General features: G+C 36.6%; 1 protein-coding gene across 1 annotated transcript in view; it reads left to right on the top strand.

Moving 5' to 3' along the window:
* Window positions 1-21,202, top strand: part of LOC129004097 (acetylcholine receptor subunit alpha-L1-like) — a 57,560-nt gene extending 36,358 nt beyond the window's left edge. Inside the window, exons 4-9 of the mRNA XM_054432491.1 lie at window positions 1,289-1,469; window positions 9,352-9,508; window positions 13,117-13,561; window positions 14,693-14,818; window positions 16,604-16,787; window positions 20,886-21,202. Coding sequence (XP_054288466.1) covers window positions 1,289-1,469; window positions 9,352-9,508; window positions 13,117-13,561; window positions 14,693-14,818; window positions 16,604-16,787; window positions 20,886-21,089 — 1,297 coding nt within the window. The 3' untranslated portion in view covers window positions 21,090-21,202. The remainder of the gene's footprint in view (window positions 1-1,288; window positions 1,470-9,351; window positions 9,509-13,116; window positions 13,562-14,692; window positions 14,819-16,603; window positions 16,788-20,885) is intronic.
* Window positions 21,203-21,476: the final 274 nt, after the last annotated feature.

Raw genomic sequence — 21,476 nt, 5'->3', positions numbered from 1 at the left:
TTTGCAAGTAGGTGGTATAATCTTGTAATTGAATACAGCCTTACATAAAACACTGTTCTCGACGGAGCAACTCCTCGGAATTATCTTGGAAAAGAAAGTAACAAGATCAATATCAATATACCACCGGCTCTATACTTCACAAGAACTAAAAAGCCGTATATTTTCTCAACTTGGGAAGGAAGTGGAAGTGATGTGCTGATGCCGCACGTGACTCACTTCCGGTATGAGGCAACTTCCGGATGCTTTGCTTCTTACCCCGCTCTGATAATCAATTAATATTGAGCTCAATCTCCTGGAACAACCCTAGTGGATAGGGTTGAGCTAAAATCAGAGGTGGAGGTTAGTGAAATAGTGTGTGAAAATTTTGTAATGCCATTACTTTGCCTATATTGAGTTTTATTTTTATGGTATCTTTGGTGATGGAACGTTTGTTCTATTGTAGGCTACTCATTTATAGTTTGTAGTTTTCAGTTGATAATTTTATCATGGTCATTGAAATTATATTATTACAATTAATGGCTTAATTGAGCAACTGTTAGTGGATTTTTTTGTATAAAATGTAGCCAGCCTTACATAAATTGAAGGTGCATTGTTAAATCGTTACATAATCTCGAAGATTATTATATAATTTTTGTATACACTTAATGTGTATTCTGTTTTTGTTTAAATCATATCCTTAACATCTTGGTACCTTGCATTGAGTACAAAACCTAATACTATGATCAACCCATTTTTTACCAAACCATAAATTTGCCTCATGGTCTTGTTTCACTTTTAGTTTTAAACTCTTTTCACTCACGTTGAACCAACCACGTGTTTAGTTTATCGGTTGAAACTTGTGTTTCACTTTTTGTTCCGAATCTATTACATGCCAGATGGCCTAAACTCGTAATCACAGTTATTTTATTTTTTTTTTTTTTTTGCTAACGTGTATCAGTGACTATCATAGGCAATCCCTGTACTTACCTCTTTTTAATCCTCTGGGACTACTCTTCCTATAAACTCGAGTTTCACCTGCCTGTGTTCTCCAGTTTAGGCTGAGTTCCACACTTGATAGTTTAAAGCCGTGTTCAATCTCATTCTGAGGCTTTCCTCCCATCTTTCGCTTTTAACTACAAGAAAGGACCATGTGGTCTTAGTGTTCGCATCAATAAGAAAGTATCCTAATTTCATCTCCAAACACTTATTTAGTCTTTAGTTTTAAATCTCTGACACACCTATTGATCTAAACCGACATTATTTTATCTCTTGTTCCAAACATAACTCATATCAGATATACATGTTTCAGTGCGGACGGCGAGTACGTAGTGACGACTATGACCAAAGCAGTTCTCCATCACACAGGCAAGGTGCTATGGACACCACCCGCCATCTTCAAGTCTTCCTGTGAGATAGACGTACGATATTTCCCCTTCGATCAGCAAACCTGCTTCATGAAGTTCGGCTCCTGGAGCTACGACGGTGACCAGGTGGGTTTGAGAGGGAGATTTGCAAGTGAAAGTGGCCCGTCCCTGTTAATCGACTCTGTGTCAACAACCCTACAAACGATGACGAAGTTAAACTCATCCACTTTCCCCTAGGAATTCACCCAATGACATGTAGATAACTGTAGTTAATAATGATATGTTTAGCATGTATAGTTAATTGAGATTTCTTATATTTCAAACAATCTACACACTCCAATATAGCATGTAGAGTGTTGGTAATTTTAAAACTACTGTAACAAAATATATGAAATAAAATAGGTTTATCATTATACAGTAATAGTAAAACTTCATAACAGCTGCCATAGTCAAAAATATTACTAAACAGACATAAATGTACGGGTGTATCCACTTTTACATCCTTTCGTATAATACCGGAGAGCTAGTTTGTGTGTTTTCGATCATTTCACCAATATGATAACACTCTAAAACTATCCAAAGCAAAGTATCACAAGGAATACATTGATACTTTAACACTAAAATGAATTACGCATCAAAGATTTAGATTGGAAAAAATCTAAAAAAATGCGTTAAATATAGAGTGGACTTTTGTATCCACCCTCTTTCCTTGCCATACAATCCATGTTTTAGTCGGGTATTTATGTATCATGGTAAATTTTCGCCACACTACTCTGTTTTAACGGGCTTTCCACGCAAGGATTTAGTCGGGAAACAACTGTTTGTCGCCTGCTTAACCGAATGGGATTTCATTACGTACTACTGTACTGTAATGAATGTTTCGCTACACTACGCTGTTTTAATGGAATTCCACACCAGGGTTAGGCTGGGAATCAGCTGTTTGCTCCCTATTTCCCGGACTACTAACATAACCATTTCCGGACACCAGCTGATTACGATTAGCCTAGTGAACTAAACACCTAAACTAAAAACACCTTTCGTATTTTATAAACATAAAGTAGTTAGGCTATAAGTCCAGGCTTAGAACAATTTAAAAGTCATATTGAATGAACTTTATTTTACAAAGAAATGTCTTTATAATTTCGTCATCATTCTTAACCTACGAAACAAAACTTATATTGCACAGTGAATAATACGCACCTGTTCCCATGAATCTGATTGAAGTTACTAATCATGTATATACAATTGTCCTCACTTATAATTTGTTTATATTTCAGACTAAACCTAATTCTGAAGACAAAATTATAAACAAAATGTTGTAATAAGTAGTCTAATATTCTAGTGGCAGCAATAGATTACAAACTAAAACATAAACTTCCAGAGAGGTTATGAGTAGTGATTGTAAGTAATTAAATATCCGTAGGAACATAATAATTACCTATTTGACAGTTTTGTATTGTTAAAAAATTATACGTCCAAAATCTGCACCTATTTTACGGGCTAGTAATGTAAAATACTATTACTGTACATCCATGACAGTATTATTCAGAATACTACCAAACCGTGTTTTACTAAACTGTTAGGCTATGGCCATTTTATTCAATTATGTTTCATAAAAATAAAGAGTAAGAAGAATACCTGTATTTTGAGCTATTGATATACTGCACATAGTTATAAAACATTAATTAGTCAATAAAACACAGCATTTATAGTCCTTTCAGTCTTTGATAGCTAGTTACTTCTCAAGAGTACATTGCTTATAAATCCTTATAAAAAAACCTTCCACGACTATCTTAATAAACTCTACCAACTAATTACATGTAAAGCTTTTACATCTGGTATAACTTTTGACAAACAAAACTACTACTACGCCAAACATTCACCGTTTCAAAAGGGTGAAATTGTAAGGACAAGTAATGGTGGCTAACTTGATCCATTTGTCAAAACTAGACAAGGCAAGTTACGTGGCTCGTACAATGGGACTGTGAGGTCAGAGATTGTCAAGAGGCCGGCAACAGTTGAAGGGTCTGTAATCTACATCGACCCAGAGTCGCCCAAGTTGTGCTCAACTTCTGATCTGAGAGTTTGGTTGTTGGCGAACGTCAAGTTGAGTTGTAGCACCGACAAACACTGACAATTTCACATTTTCCTGGTAGAAGACTCAACACTCAAGTGATGTTTTCTCTTTTTATCAGCAGCAAAAAATAATATAGTTCACATCACTAATCAATCTTATAAAAGTCAATTTTACACCAGAATAATAGATTATGCTGTAATGATATAATTAAATAAATAGGTTAGTGTAGGTCTAGGCACAATTTTAAGCTGAGTTGTATGTTTTTAGAAATAACACATTTTCCCTCCTCTTTTTGGGTTCTACGTTAATATTTTTCCAAACAAATTACCTACACTAAAATGTTATCTAAATATTTAATCTATTTAACAAAATAAACATAACACTTTCTTTGCTGTTGCTTAAAAAGAAACACTTAAAGAACACTACTACGGTGTTTGTGACCTATCGAATATGTGATAGTGTGATTGCAATGAATCTAAAACAAAGTGAGTTGGGCATGATTTGTTTGAAATTTTGAACAGCTTATAAATATGTCAGAATCATCGATGGCCAAATAAAGGGCAGCCAAGTTCCAGAGTCGTGCAATACAACTGTTAAAGTTGTTTTAAATCAACTCCTTGAACAAGTCTACTTCCTTCAGCTTATAAACCATTGTGCTCGATAGTATTATCTAGTGATTTATGTCTTATTCAAAACACAAACTGTCAAACTACCCTAGCATATTTATATTTTATCCAAGCTATCATGGTATCAAAGTATCATGGACAAACATCCTTGTAACTTATTGTTAAAAACACACCTTATATCCAATTATTCAGCAGATTCAATGACCTTGTGGCTATTTTACAATTACCATTTTGTAATGATTCTTTTAGAATATGTTGACTGTTATATTTCTAATTACCATGCAATCGCAAGAGAAACTTTATTTATTGCATCGACCAGTTAATGCATGACTGACATTCTAGTTTGTGTATACTTTCCCCATCGTAACAATGCTGTATAATTTATCTATCTATACTATAATATGAGTAACGTTTCGCACAATGAAGTAGCTGTGGTAGTTTTACGAAGATGTAATTAAATGACTTGTTATATACTTGTTACAACTCATTTACAGTACAGTAGCAAATTACTGAAAGTAGTACAAAAAAGAAAAAGACATTGCTGTGGATGTGATTGAGCATTGATTTTACAATACACTTTGGTTGTATGATTATTACCACATTGGCCATAATGGTTCTATGGACTGTGGACCATAATGGTCTATATTCTGTGTTATACTAAGAATTGGGGTAATTACGAATGTGCAAAAACGTAAAGTCTTTTACCGCAAAACTTTATACACTAATATTGAACTAAAAATCTTGAGGAAAAGCAAAAAATGTTTTGTTGTTTTCGACAACGCAACACCTGAATGGGTGTGCGTTCTTCCATAATTAGTTGCGAGCGACGTTCCGCTATCCCAGTGATTAAATCACAAAATTAATTACAAAACAAATGTTATATGTCATGAGTTGTTTTATTAAAGTTTATTGTAGAAATTGTTGTATATAGATTGTTTGTCCATATTGAAAAGTGTGTTAGGTAAATTGATTTGTACAGGTAAAACTAACAAGTTATATGTTTTAATAGGTTAATTAGAGTTTCATTCCAAATTAATATTTTTTCGAAACACATTTGTTTTATTTAGACTTATTTAAATGTGGTTTAGTATAAAAACTAATGGCTTGACACTCATGTAATAATAATATCACGCATAGACTCTTAGAGCATAGTATAAATGCCATGATATTCTTGTCTTACAAACCCTTACATTTAGCCTTTGAAACTAAGTTATCTAGCCTAAAACCATATATTAGCGCATTCAGAGTGTTTATGAGCAGTTTTTAAATTTTTTTTGTTTACGTTTACACAACATTTTAATACATTTCTAGGAGTAGGTTTATAAGTGGAATTCATTGGTTTAGATAACATTTCCTGTAGGCCTAGCACAAAATTGTGTTTTAACAATGGTTCTTAACCACTTAATACGACAAGGTTGTTAATAAAATGCTGTATGCCTATACAGCACCAATAACTGAGCATGATAGGATGTTATTAAATGTATCATATATTTTATTCCATATCTTAGATTGTATTTATTTAAACTATCATTGAAATCGTTCATTTGTAGGCCTATATTTAATTTTTTTACCCATCAAAAAATTAAACACTTCAAATCAATGCTCTGTCTCGTGGCACTTAATGAACTATGAGCTCCAGCATTAAATGCATTAATGCAGCATTCAACTACATTCTTGCACTTTTACATGCATACTCGTGAGTAGGGAAAATCAAGAGTTTCATAAAACAAGGTTCCTCCCAAAAAATTATTGATATTTGGTACTTAACCAAGAGAGGTGCAAAACTATAAACCTTACATACCCCTACACAACCGCATAACATCACAACTGCAACCATTACATTACAAACGCAACCATACTGACATAACAATAATGTTGCTGTTTTAGATTCACCAAACAATAATTTAGACCTCTGTAACTTTTTGTACTTGAATAAATCTCTTTATTTTTTGCAACATACTGTGATACAACAAGTACTGTTAACACTCAAAAGAAACGTTGTGGGCCAAGTTGTTGAATAAAAGAACCAAATAAGTCTTCCAAAACTATTCCGCCCGTGAGACGAAGCGTTTTGTAATTTTAACAAACTTTAGTATCTTTACAAGATAAGTTTAGTTCTAGGGATCAAACGGTTACATAAACTAATCCAACGCAAACTAAGCATGTAGTTGATTCTCAGCATACTAAGCGAGAGTTCGCAACGGTAAACTATTCCGTACAGACGCAAAGTAAGTGACTACCACTGAGTAGGGGATTGAGGGCTCTTGCAAGGTGGAACAATTAGTACTCGAGTTGTTGAAACTTGTTGACTTGAGAGCAGAAAGTTAGCTGGACAGCGAGCGCTCACGAGGAGTTGGAAATTCAATTCCGGGATCCCAGACCGGCCTACTCATGTGCTCTCTGTGAAAGCAACATTCTGGAATATTATGCCTACGTTTTAGTGTTGAGTAATTTCCTTCTCCACAAATTATACGCAACAGGTTAAGTTAACTTATTCTGTTCAAGTAATCCTAGATTCCGGAAATATGTCCAAGTAATAAGGCGACTAATTCGATATCTATACATAATCAATGGTTTTAGAGTAATTTAACATTACCTTAACAAGTTGGCTAGTGCAACTACATAATTAATTAAATAAATAATGTTGGTGATACTCAATTCCACGAACTAAGCTGTTAAACAAATCACAGAGGAGGACCTAATAATGAACGAGCGACCTTATCGGCAACTTGTACCACCTTAGCAAGACATGCTATTCTCTTCCTGATAATCAAAAGTCGAAATCATTCTTCTTAAAATAAATCTAGTACTCGCCTTTGATAGGACCCTACAAGAGTTAATTGTTTACAAAATGTTATAACAATTTAAATACTGTTACTAAAATGTTCACACAAAATGTTACTAAATTCACCACACTATGATGTTTTTAGCTGTTTTACATACGTTAATTCGTGGCTGAAAGTTTCGTTTTAAAGCCATGCCATCGTCATTTGGGGACCGAGCAGGTTAGGGCCGCAAAATCTGATATCCGCCTATTTTCTTCAAACACGAATGCATATTAAATACACAATCAGTATCACCACCGTTGCCTAGCAACAATTTATTATAATTTTTGCTGATTCCTCAAATGATTTCTTCACATAACCTTAAAGTTGTAGTTGTGTTGACTGTTAGTGTGCATTTTTATTGTGGTGAATAGTGGTAATAGGGTATAGTGTGGTGAAGCTCGATCGTTTTAAGTTCTCGACTTCGTCTCGAACTTAAAAACTATCTCGAGCCGGCAAAACCTCATTTTCGGCCCTAGATACGAAATATACTATTTTTTGGGGGGGGGGGGGAGGGAACCCAATTTCTTACAAAGTAATAAAAATGTAACAGCGAAGATAATATTTTGAAACTTGTTTATAGGTAAGGTATTTTTCTGTTTTGTGTTCTTCTAGTTAGCCTGATCACACATATTTTTGTTTGTTTTTTAATTAAGGTAGTTTTGTGGATATGTTTCAAAATTTAAAGAGAACTCATATAGAGTATTTAATATTTTATCTATAAAGTAGATGGCATACTTTTGTAGGATAGATATTAAGTTTCTATCACTTTTGTTATGTATGGCTAATATTCTAGTCCCAAGATCCCGGTATTAAAAGAATCAGGCCGACATTAATTCATCTCATTAATCGAACTATAGAAGCCTATCTGCATTCAGCCGGAACATAACACTTGAAAAGCCAACCAATCGAAGCTTGGTGCTTACCCTAGTTGGATGTTGTTATACCAATGGTTATACGAACTTAAATGAGAGGCACTGTATTAGACTAAGCTTTCCATAAAATGAAGATGCTTAGCATCATCAAGTCATTTTTTATAAGGAGGTGCTGTATTGGCTTCTTAGTAATGTATTCTTATACAGCAAAACTTAATTAACCGTAACTTTCCACAATATTACCTTAACTGAAGATATAAAGTTTCCAGTCATAGCATTGTAGTTGTATAAAAAAAAACAGAAATGTTTATAGAAAGAATATTAATTTACCCAATTATGCTACAGGGAACAAAATGTATGATCTTAATAAATTGTAAAATCAAATGTAACTCAATTGCTTACAAATCATAGGCACTATGGCTGTTGGCTAGGTACCAGAAATTGAATTGAGTTTGAACCAAAATTGACGTTTTGAATTTTTACTTGGGTAGATACGACCTCTCAATCTGTTTGAATTTATTTTGTATATTTCACAATAACATTCTCAACTACTGCGGCGTTCTTAATTATTCTTTGTTTGGTAACGGTTCAAATACTGTACTGGTCTTATTTCCATATAAAGTATAATCAATCATCGTCATTAATAACCCGATAAATGTAAAAGACTAGACTTCCTACAGTTTCAACAACTAACAGCCCTCGTATTTGAAAGTTACCGCTCAGACTATATAGCAAATTAATCAGGATGATTTGTAGTTCTGTAATTAAATAGTATATTTTAACTCTTGTTGCATACTAATATAAAATACTTTTTTGACACCTTAAACAAACTAGTTATTCCGAAGTGGTTAACTTCAGCGTGAGATGAGACACGCTTGCTAACTAAACTGATGAAAGAAAATGTTGCTTTACCCACCATTTTGTACAGTAACAATCCAAACAACTTTCGAAGAAAAGTCTTTTGTATCTGGTACATCAGCTCAGTGACGAATGGACTGCAAGTTTAATATTGTCGCATTAGACGACCACGACAATAGCAGTGTACAGAGCTAAGGATTGGGACCCAAGGCGGTACTAAGCTGTGGTCTCTGGTCTTCCTCGACAAAAGCCAATATCAAGGCATCACAATAGTCTACCGTCCTCTGAGATTTCCCTTTGTACATCCTTCTCTTTTATACAACTAACGATTCCCGCAATTCTCTCATCTCTTTTGAACGCGTTGAGACTTGTATACCCTTTGATTGTGTTTTAATTTAAGTTTGTAAATAATTCCGTGAGTAGGTTAGAGTTGGCGTCTCTAATGATTCACCTTTGTAAAGTATATCTTTAGGTGTATGGATACGTTTGCTTTTACGTTTCATTCAATAGCTCTAGGTAATGGCAATGAATTATTAATATAGTTTTTATTGAAAGCTATGCATAAAAGTTACGATAATGCAATAAATTCAGAACATACTTCACCAGCCAGCCACCAGTTTATGGTATTGTGAACCTTAAAAACTCAATAACATGCATCGTTCCTATATAGCTTAAAGCTTGCTCTTTAAATATGTGGAAACATTTGTTTATACTTAGGAAATATATTTACAGTGTTTTGTGTTTCAGATCGATTTAAAACATATCAACCAGAAGCTCGGGGAGGACAAGGTGGAGATTGGTATCGACCTAAGGGAGTACTACCCCAGTGTGGAGTGGGATATTCTGGGCGTCCCAGCTGAGAGACATGTCAAGTTCTACACCTGTTGTAACGAGCCATATCCAGGTAGGTTGAGATTGGTATTGACCTAAGGGAGTACTACCCTAGTGTGGAGTGGGACATTTTGGGCGTCCCAGCTGAGAGACATGTCAAGTTCTACACCTGTTGTAACGAGCCATATCCAGGTAGGTTGAGATTGGTATCGACCTAAGGGAGTACTACCCCAGTGTGGAGTGGGATATTCTGGGCGTCCCAGCTGAGAGACATGTCAAGTTCTACACCTGTTGTAACGAGCCATATCCAGGTAGGTAGTGATTGGTGTCGACCTTAAGGTAGTACTACCCCAGTGTGGAGTGGGATATTCTGGGCGTCCCAGCTGAGAGACATGTCAAGTTCTACACCTGTTGTAACGAGCCATATCCAGGTAGGTGGTGATTGGTGTCGACCTTAAGGGAGTACTACCCCAGTGTGGAGTGGGATATTCTGGGCGTCCCAGCTGAGAGACATGTCAAGTTCTACACCTGTTGTAACGAGCCATATCCAGGTAGGTGGAGATTGGTGTCGACCTTAAGGGAGTACTACCCCAGTGTGGAGTGGGATATTCTGGGCGTCCCAGCTGAGAGACATGTCAAGTTCTACACCTGTTGTAACGAGCCATATCCAGGTAGGTGGTGATTGGTGTCGACCTTAAGGGAGTACTACCCCAGTGTGGAGTGGGATATTCTGGGCGTCCCAGCTGAGAGACATGTCAAGTTCTACACCTGTTGTAACGAGCCATATCCAGGTAGGTGGAGATTGGTGTAGACCTAAAAGAGTATTACGCCAGTGTGGAGTGGGATATTTTGGGCGTTCCAGCTGAGAGATAAGTCAAGTTCTACACCTGTTGTAACGAGCCATATCCAGGTAGGTGGTGATTGGTGTCGACCTTAAGGGAGTACTACCCCAGTGTGGAGTGGGATATTCTGGGCGTCCCAGCTGAGAGACATGTCAAGTTCTACACCTGTTGTAACGAGCCATATCCAGGTAGGTGGAGATTGGTGTAGACCTAAAAGAGTATTACGCCAGTGTGGAGTGGGATATTCTGGGCGTCCCAGCTGAGAGCTAAGTCAAGTTCTACACCTGTTGTAACGAGCCATATCCAGGTAGGTGGTGATTGGTGTCGACCTTAAGGGAGTACTACCCCAGTGTGGAGTGGGATATTCTGGGCGTCCCAGCTGAGAGACATGTCAAGTTCTACACCTGTTGTAACGAGCCATATCCAGGTAGGTGGAGATTGGTGTCGACCTAAGAGAGTATTACCCCAGTGTGGAGTGGGATATTCTGGGCGTCCCAGCTGAGAGACATGTCAAGTTCTACACCTGTTGTAACGAGCCATATCCAGGTAGGTGGAGATTGGTGTAGACCTAAAAGAGTATTACGCCAGTGTGGAGTGGGATATTTTGGGCGTTCCAGCTGAGAGATAAGTCAAGTTCTACACCTGTTGTAACGAGCCATATCCAGGTAGGTGGTGATTGGTGTCGACCTTAAGGGAGTACTACCCCAGTGTGGAGTGGGATATTCTGGGCGTCCCAGCTGAGAGACATGTCAAGTTCTACACCTGTTGTAACGAGCCATATCCAGGTAGGTGGAGATTGGTGTCGACCTAAGAGAGTATTACGCCAGTGTGGAGTGGGATATTCTGGGCGTCCCAGCTGAGAGACATGTCAAGTTCTACACCTGTTGTAACGAGCCATATCCAGGTAGGTGGAGATTGGTGTCGACCTAAGAGAGTATTACCCCAGTGTGGAGTGGGACATTTTGGGCGTTCCAGCTTAGAGATAAGTCAAGTTCTACACCTGTTGTAACGAGCCATATCCAGGTAGGTGGTGATTGGTATCGACCTAAGAGAGTACTACCCCAGTGTGGAGTGGGACATTCTGGGCGTCCCAGCTGAGAGACATGTCAAGTTCTACACCTGTTGTAACGAGCCATATCCAGGTAGGTGGAGATTGGTATCGACCTAAGAGAGTACTACCCCAGTGTGGAGTGGGATATTCTGGGCGTCCCAGCTGAGAGACATGTCAAGTTCTACACCTGTTGTAACGAGCCATATCCAGGTAGGTGGAGATTGGTGTCGACCTAAGAGAGTATTACCCCAGTGTGGAGTGGGACATTTTGGGCGTTCCAGCTTAGAGATAAGTCAAGTTCTACACCTGTTGTAACGAGCCATATCCAGGTAGGTGGTGATTGGTATCGACCTAAGAGAGTACTACCCCAGTGTGGAGTGGGACATTCTGGGCGTTCCAGCTGAGAGACATGTCAAGTTCTACACCTGTTGTAACGAGCCATATCCAGGTAGGTGGAGATTGGTGTCGACCTAAGAGAGTATTACGCCAGTGTGGAGTGGGACATTCTGGGCGTTCCAGCTGAGAGACATGTCAAGTTCTACACCTGTTGTAACGAGCCATATCCAGGTAGGTGGTGATTGGTGTCGACCTTAAGGGAGTACTACCCCAGTGTGGAGTGGGATATTCTGGGCGTCCCAGCTGAGAGACATGTCAAGTTCTACACCTGTTGTAACGAGCCATATCCAGGTAGGTGGAGATTGGTGTCGACCTAAGAGAGTATTACGCCAGTGTGGAGTGGGATATTCTGGGCGTCCCAGCTGAGAGACATGTCAAGTTCTACACCTGTTGTAACGAGCCATATCCAGGTAGGTGGAGATTGGTGTCGACCTAAGAGAGTATTACGCCAGTGTGGAGTGGGATATTCTGGGCGTCCCAGCTGAGAGACATGTCAAGTTCTACACCTGTTGTAACGAGCCATATCCAGGTAGGTGGAGATTGGTGTCGACCTAAGAGAGTATTACGCCAGTGTGGAGTGGGATATTCTGGGCGTCCCAGCTGAGAGACATGTCAAGTTCTACACCTGTTGTAACGAGCCATATCCAGGTAGGTGGAGATTGGTGTCGACCTAAGAGAGTATTACGCCAGTGTGGAGTGGGACATTTTGGGCGTTCCAGCTGAGAGATAAGTCAAGTTCTACACCTTGTGTCGAGCCATAGGTTGGTGGAGAAACTAGCGAAGATTCTACAGATATGTAGGTGAAATGTCATTCACTTATACCTACTGGGCATAAACACCCTTCAAAGACTTATATACTAAGACTAAGAAGAAACGAAATAACAAAATTTAATAGAGGTAAACCTAGGGCGTGTGCTAGATAACAAGGATTGTTCACTCTTCCGCTTAACTGAGGTTTACTTACACACCACAAAAACGGGTAAAAAATTAGCATAGTTATGAATATTTGTTTTACCTGATGTGCTGCCACTTTTACGACTTGTCTCTTATTATTTTCCGAATGTTCTTAATCTCTGAATTGTTTGCAGAACTTTGATCTCATTTATCATATAGTATTTCGAATTATCTATAGGTATTTCATATCATTGAAATCATGTTCATTGTAACATACTTTGAGAGAAAGGCTTAAGTATAACAATTAGTTTTCCCTTGTATTGAAAATCCTCCTAGGGTCTGGGATGCTATTGACCGTTGGTTGCTATTATCATTACTAGCTTACCCAAAATACAGGAATACCTTTTGAATGCTTAAACACACCATCGTAAGTAAAGCTGTTTTGAGTTTTACTATTTACTACACTTCTTACCTTAACTTTATCAATCAACTCCGCAGACATTTTCTTCAACATCACCCTCCGCCGGAAGACCCTCTTCTACACAGTGAACCTGATCGTCCCCTGTGTGGGCATCTCCTACCTGTCAGTGCTGGTGTTCTATCTCCCGGCCGACTCCGGCGAGAAGATCGCCCTCTGCATCACCATTCTCCTGTCGCAGACCATGTTCTTCTTGCTCATCTCCGAGATCATCCCCTCGACCTCACTAGCGCTGCCTCTCCTCGGCAAGTACTTGTTGTTCACCATGTTGCTGGTGGGACTCTGCGTCGTCATCACTATCATGGTGCTGAATGTTCACTACCGCAAGCCGAGCACTCATAAGATGGCCTCGTGGGTCAAGAAGATCTTCATCCGCAGACTCCCCAAGCTGCTGCTAATGCGGGTGCCGGACCAACTCCTCGAGGAGATGGCGCACAAGAAACGCGTTCACAGGGACAACAAGAGGTGAGCAAAGATACTAAGAAATGTATTGCATTATAATCTAATTTAATAGTTAGAAAATAAGTTAACCGGTAATAAGTAGTTAGTGAACAAGTTAGATGAGCTATAATAATTTCAATTATTATTGGACCCTATATTTTAAGAAAATCCGTATACCTGTTCGTATTTTTTATCCCCCATATAGATCGCCATGTTCCTCATGTGATTAATTTAACATGCTATCTAGCTACCATCTTGAGTATGTAAGCAGATATGTTTAAAACTATATTAGAAGCTGATTCTTAAATAATAATTGGATCTATTAATTACAATTAATCCTTTTAGCCAGCCTTTGAGTTCTTTAAGCAGGTAAATGTTTTCAAATGATATGCGACCTCTTTGAATGCTTACTAGATTTTGTATTGCAAACTAGGTTACTAAAAATATAAATCAAATGCTGTTGTGTAGCTAAAACAACACTTCCCAGTAACAGGTTGACTTTAGGTAGCGGTGAGCAAAGTGATTATAGTCCCTTTACCTAATAAAGGTAAATTTTAATTTTAAATTTTATAAACGTGGCCTTCAGAAAAGGAAACACGAACTAAATATGGAAAAAACGTATCAAGTTTTTCATTCTTTTATTGGCTATGTATCGAAATGAACTATTTTATTTTGCTGTGCATGTTAGTATTTGCTTTAAGATATTTTGTTTGCAGGAATTCATTAGATTCATGTAACGTTCATAGAACTTGCTAACGAATTAAACACATAGAACAGATGTAAAAGAATAAATATTTGTTTTTCATTTTCATAATTCAGATTTGAAGAAAGCCTAATAAATAAAGACGATAAATGTAGCTAAACTCAATTGCTAACTATAAACAATTTACTGGACACTTTTGTGACTTTTATTTCAACAAAAACTAGGCCACACCACAACACAGGTACTACACTCATTATGACCAAAAATGGTGTTCTTATAGGACATTAACACAAAGTTTACACTGGAACACGTGAGTTATTAATTTTTACAATTACAATCGTATTTACTTGCCTCTTAGTAGTTTATCCGCATGCATTTTGAACAGCTTTGCTTAGTTATATCGTTGGTTATAAATATCATATAAAAGCAATGATCGTATTTTCATTGTGTAGATCTCGTCTAAACGCGGCCATCGCTGCCGCCAACTCCTCGGGGGCGTCCTCCCCTGACTCTATGAGGCACTTCCCTCCACGGCCGGGTGGCTGCAACGGTCTACACTCATCCTCCACCACCAACAGGTAAGACGAGCAGAACTAATACCACCATGGTACTATACTATACTAACAGGTAAAATCACTGGTTCTCTCGAATTCTCCCAATCACCGAACATAATGCATCCTAAAATATAATTAGCCTAGCCATTATGAATTCAGTTTCTCCCTATATCTTTGGAAGTAATGAAATCACGAAGCCCCTAAGCTCGATGTTTGGACAGTAACTTAAGAAAGGTTTTGATGGTATTCATAACTAAAAGGTCTTACTGTTAAACTGTCAATTAAAAAAAAACACATGAACGAAAGAAAAGTTTACAAAATATTTATTGCCGCTATAATTCCCTTAATGAACCTGTGGGGATTCTTTGATAATGTTGTTGCCTAAAGAATAATTAAGACATCCTAAAAGATCTTGTCGAAAATTAAAGTACGTATGTGAATAAATAATGCGAAAATCAATCGGGCCTGTAAACGAAATTATGACTAAATATTTTGTTTTAGCGAATTTCTCTTGTAGGGAATACACTATTACCGTGGGTCTTAAGGTAAAACCTGGACCCGGGGCCGATTTATTTTATTATTTTCCTTGCTTAATATTGTGAATGCACGTGTGTGATGGAACGCTCATTTATAATGCTGATATCACTGCCTAAAATATTATAGCCGTAGGATTGAACGGTGCTCTGCCAAACTTCTGATTGGCAACTAACGCCAGCAACTCCTCCTTCAATAACTCCTAATGTTGAGTGTTACTGTCCCCTTGAGAGCGATATGTTGCTTGCAAAGCTCTCTATTTTGCCAGAACTTTATTTTGTATTAGTTAAAAAGTAAGTTTTAATGTTTTTTTACAGTGATGACCGTATTTTTTTTTATTGAAAATGGCTTTTCGAAAATGAGGTCTTTTTTAAACCAAGCATTATCAAAATAGATCATGACTTGGTAGGTATGTAATAATTATTTCATAATCTTACTCCAACACTTAAATTGGTAATAAGTGACCTTATTTTTTCTAAATTATATTAAGTTATTTTGAATTGCTAATTGACAAATACTTAATATTAAGTATTTTGCGAAATGTGTCTTATATCTGTCTACTAGTTCTTATGGTTAGTAGTTATTGATTACTGATTATGAGTACTACTGATTTTACAAGCTAAACGGAGGGAGATCGTTTGACCTATGTTGCACTCCCCCCCCCCTTTGCAAGTTATCATTGCTTAATTGGCGAGCCGATGGCTCAGATAGTAGCGGGATGGACCTTAAGTCCCAAGATGGCTGTGGTAGGTGGTTGGGATACTACACTGGTGTCCATTACTAAGTTATATCAGTACAGCTCACTCGCTATTCTACTGCACCTCATAACCCACCAACAACATGAAGACATTCGTATGTAAGGTGGCTGTGTGCACCTTGGCTCACGCCTTGCTTTGCTGGATACATTCTGCGTACATGGTCGAGTCCAATGTATAGACTGGGGAATGCAAGGGGGGAAAGCTGCCTACCTTTTTAACAAAGCTAAATATATTAAAAGTGTTAAGTGCTCTTTACTGATCAATAATAAGAAATTATATAAAGACAAAATGTTTTAATGAGTTAGGACTGAACTTAGCTGCCCCTGATTATTGGGCTTGGGCTCAAGTCCTCTCCAATAAAACAGCGACAAATATTAATTTTCAGTGAAAAATCAAAGCATTTTTACACTCACCCTACATTCACATTCATCTAAAAAAAACTTATATAAGAGGGTGTCATTGTCTTCACACGGAGATACGTATGGTACCACTGTTGTAAATACATATCTATCAACAGGTTCAGTGGTTTGATTGGAGCCCTGGGAGGTTCTGGGTACAACGGATTGCCCTCTATGGTCGGGCTAGACGACAGCATCAGTGACATCGCCGTCAGGAAAAAGTATCCCTTCGAGTTGGAGAAGGCCATTCATAACGTGACCTTCATACAACATCACATGCAGAGGCAGGACGAGTTTGACGCGGTAAGACTCGGTGTGGAGAGGTAACGCATGTGCATCGGCTCCTCTACACAGACAACGATATCTACTACAAAAATATTCTATAAACATCATACCACACATCGTAATTTATATAAAACATGGATATTTCCGATTATTTTGGATACTAAAATCAGATGCTTAAAAGGTCATGGATATAATAAAAAACAAACTCTTACATTTTCCAAATTATCACGAAAAACAAATACCAGAGATATCTAAAAGATATTTTCTTCAACTAAATTAAGTAGTACATTTTACTATTATTTATTAAATGTATTAAATATAAAAAATATATAATTAACTAAATGAGTATAGATGTGTTCCATCGAAAAACCCTTTAGTTCTTGTATCCAATATACACTCTCAAATGAGGTAAAACCTATAAAAAGGAATTTAATTATTGGATAAGAGTTTTAATTATACCTCCTTGTGGAAATGAAGTATATAAAAGACGTTCAATAAAAAACTGTGCAAATTATATGCATAAAAACTATATATTTATAATACGTTTTATGTGTTACTAGGCTCAACATTTTAAAAAGGAATAGTTGTAAATAAGCATTTTAACCAAGCAAAAGAAATAAGTACTTTTATTTAGAATTAAATCAGAATTGAATTGTTATATTTTTTGTTTAAAAACAACATTTATAATCGAAACCCACTCAAAACAAACCTTATAAAACTACTTCAATACAACTTTTAACTCTCCTCAAATAATTTGATGAATCTCATTAACATGTAATAATATTTCGTTTGTAACTGCTCACAATCCAACTTATTTTTAGTGATGATTACTAAGTACTTATTTCTTCCATTTTACATGCAATTATTACTATCAGCGTTTTCCTGTGTAAAACATATTATATCAAACAAACTAACACTTTACAAGTTAAATACAGCCTGCTTGTCAAATCAGGTATATCTTTTGTTACTTGCTGCTTGGTTGTGGTGTATTAGGCTAGTGCTTTGTGTGTGCTTGATGTGTTCATATTATTGTGATATTCTTCTCACTCTCTGTCCTCTGGCATTGTGTTCCTTCTATTTTCCTCTATCTTTAAAACTATCCCTTTACGATTATCTTCTACTTATAACCATTTGAAATTTACATACACAATACTTCAAAGAATTAATTTTACTTCTTCTTTTGTCAGATTATTTAAACGGGATGTTATATTTATGTTTTTCTTAATTCATAATACGTAGATTTTGATTTCCCTAGGGTTTCTTTTTTAATCGGTCGCCTAACATTTAAACGATTTAAGAGATGAACGAAATCTTGAATAATTTTAAATTCCAGCATTGGTTGGTTTTAGAAATAAAATACAGTATAATAGCGATGGACTGTTTTATAATGTAATACAGTATGTATTTTTTAATAAATGGGTTTGATTTATTTTATACAATACTTTTAAGAAGTTTTTTTTTTTTAATTAAACTAATTAACACAAAATTTTAACCGAAACTATACTCTTACAAGGGTTCATAGACCTACGCGCAAATCAATACACTGAGCTAAATTAAACCTTGGTTGAGTCATTTTGGTTGTTTATTTCAGCCGTGCTTTCTCGCGATTTTGTTCAGGACCGTTTTCCTAGCCCACCTCCGGCCAGCCCAGAACCCCATGTACACCCACCACACAGGTCAGGCTGACCACAACCCACATTTCACACCTACTACTCTGTGTTCTACAGGAGGACCAAGACTGGGGCTTCGTGGCGATGGTTCTGGACCGCCTCTTCCTCTGGGTCTTCACCATTGCCTCTTTCTTAGGCACGGTCCTGATCCTTTGCGAAGCCCCTGCTCTCTACGACGACACGCAGCCCATAGACGTGGAAATATCGCGTGTTTACCGCACGCAATACCTGGACCTGTCTAACTCGAAATTATAAACTAAGTGTAGTGCGAAACTCTAAATACGTTACTCCAAGCAAAATAACCGAGTAAAGTGTCCTAAAATAATGATTTTGTACTTAACGTGTTTTACAACTTTATAACATTGCCAGAGTTTTAATGGAGGAGCCAGCATACAAGATAAATGTGATGCGGAGGTAAGGCGTATATACATTTACCCTAAACAATGCACAATTTTAGGTAGTTGTTTGTAATTTAAATATGAAAATGAATAATAAAATTAATAAATAAACAAGATTAAAACCTAAAATTAACTCAAAATCTAATAAATAAATCTATTGTGCTATATAAATAAAACTCAATTCATAAATATTCATGAATTTAATTAACACAAATTGAATAAACGATCCACCACTAATAAAAAAAACTACAACTTTATTAACGAATAAATTTAAAATGTGCTGTAAGGTGTAAACATTTGTGTCCCCATATTACTCGAAGAGGGATTATAAGAATTATCTATATACCTAAAAAGTTCCATTTTCAGTTTAAATTTGCATGACTGACTTTTGGTGTCGAATGTTTGCACACTTCTGCTGCTGCACTCATGGTGTGTTAGAACTGTTCTATTGTCAACTACTTTTTCAGAATTTATAGTTGACACATTGAAAGGAATGTAGTTGGTAAGTATTATAGTTTATAATATGTTTCTCAGTTACATTTGATAGCTACTTAATGTCATTTTTAACATTTAAAGAAGCCTTTCGAATGGCAAATAGTGGTTAATATTCAAAAACATATTTTGAGTGTTATCATTGACTATTGGATACAGAAGAAGACATTCTGCTGTCGCTAATCTTTTACTAAAAAAGAATTTAGTTGTGTGAGCCAGTCACATATTGCACTAGCGTCTAAAACTCTATTTTGTATTCTATGTTGTTGTATTAATAGTCAAATGTTTTATTTAGGTAAGCTAAACTATTAATAGAACCTACATTTTCTATATTTCCATAATATTGATTTATTTAGTTCTTTTTGTAATAAATACATATCCAATGTTCAGGATGAATAAGATTAATTTAGAATCTTAGAATCCTACTTACCTTAACAATGATTATTGCTTAACTACATCAAGCAAAACGAGTAGATTCCTTCGAATGCTTTTTAAACATACTTAACCATCTCCTTTAAATACCCATTGTCTCTCTTTGACAAAATGTAAAATTTAGTAAACCTATTCCCTTAAAGCTCTTGCATTCAAATGAATTATCATAACCATCTTGGGCTTTAACTTTCTCTTACCAATAAAAGCTGTAAAGTACAAGGCAACAGATAAATTGTCCCAGCAATGCTTTATTTATTTTCCGTATAAAAATTAACTTGCCTTTCTTGAAAATTGTGTTAACAATATAAAATCCTTAAAAAAAAAACATCTGTGCAAACGTGCCAGTCACGGCTTTATGGCCATAGATCATGCAACTCCATATAAGATAACAATATGGAAATGTCATTAAAAACATACACTTGATAAAATGTATGATCGTGAAAATAGCCTATAACTTTTGGGTTTTATGCGGGGAGCGAGCTGGCGTAGTGGTTTGAGCGTGTGACTTCAGTCCCTGAGGTCAAGGGTTCGATCCCCGCCAAGTCACCAATGAATTTTATCTATAAGATAATGCCGCAACCCCTAGGTCTAGTCTGAAGTAATTTGAAAAACAATCCCAGGCTCGTGCTTAGCGTCCAAGGAAAACAACTTGAGTTTTATGCCGAATATCGGTGTTTTTAACGAATATTTATTTTAAAAAACTGCCAAAGTGTAATAGCGTATTTGTACATCATACATAACCAGTGCGGTTTTCAGTAAATTGTTACATGTAATATGAAACACCAATCGTTTACTATTACGAGTATAATCAATCGTTTATATTACAAAATCAAAAGCATTGAGATTTAAACTATAAGGTTACACAAATTTAACGTAAAATATGTACAAGAACAATTTCACTGAGCTAATTTGCAATTTAGTTTTCCATCAGGTTGAGTGGGTTCCTTAACCCACGCTAAACATAAACATCCTCCATGAAAAGCAATGTAATTTATTACAAATATGAATGTTATATCTACTGCCAACTCCGTTTCTCATACGTGACATAATTATTAGCAACGATAATAATGACGTCATCATAGCTCCAAAACTCTCATTTATCACCTACTGTTCTTGTTCCACAGGAGGACCAGGACTGGGGTTTCGTCGCGATGGTTCTAGACAGACTGTTTCTCTGGATCTTCACCATTGCCTCCATCGTCGGTACCTTCACCATCCTCACCGAGGCCCCCTCGCTCTACGACGACACTCAGCCCATTGACGTAAAGCTCTCGTGGGTCTACAAAAACCAGTTTCTTCCAGATGTCGACTTCGATTCTCGACTTTAAAAATTTAATCTTTTGTGTACTTTCGTAAACTCGTTCTAGTTATCGTTAAAACATGTCGATGTCGAAATGCGTGTGATCCAACCGTCTTCTATTATAAATAGTTTGGTCTTTTAGCAGTTGTTTTATTTCCTCTCTAATTCTAATCGGGTGTTCAACTATTTCTTAAGTGGGTTTTAACAATATTTTTATTATTCAAAGACGGTCCTAGCTTCTGTAGGCCTATCAGAGAATTTGGAACAACCACTGGAACATGGTTCTAAGGTCTATACTATAATGCTATTATTAAAATGGTTGGTATTTGTAAGATTTACAAAAGTTTTTTAAAGTACATGAAAAATTAAAATTCGTTTTAATGGTCCTATATTTTACGTTTCTCCTACAAGACCT

The sequence above is a fragment of the Macrosteles quadrilineatus genome, unplaced genomic scaffold, assembly GCF_028750875.1.
Source record: "Macrosteles quadrilineatus isolate MER2022 unplaced genomic scaffold, UCM_ALF_1.0 Scaffold_9__3_contigs__length_116548681, whole genome shotgun sequence".
In the NCBI taxonomy this organism is placed as follows: Eukaryota; Metazoa; Arthropoda; class Insecta; order Hemiptera; family Cicadellidae; genus Macrosteles; species Macrosteles quadrilineatus.
Note: the sequence above shows the minus strand (reverse complement) of the source record. Positions and strands in the feature narration are given on the sequence as shown.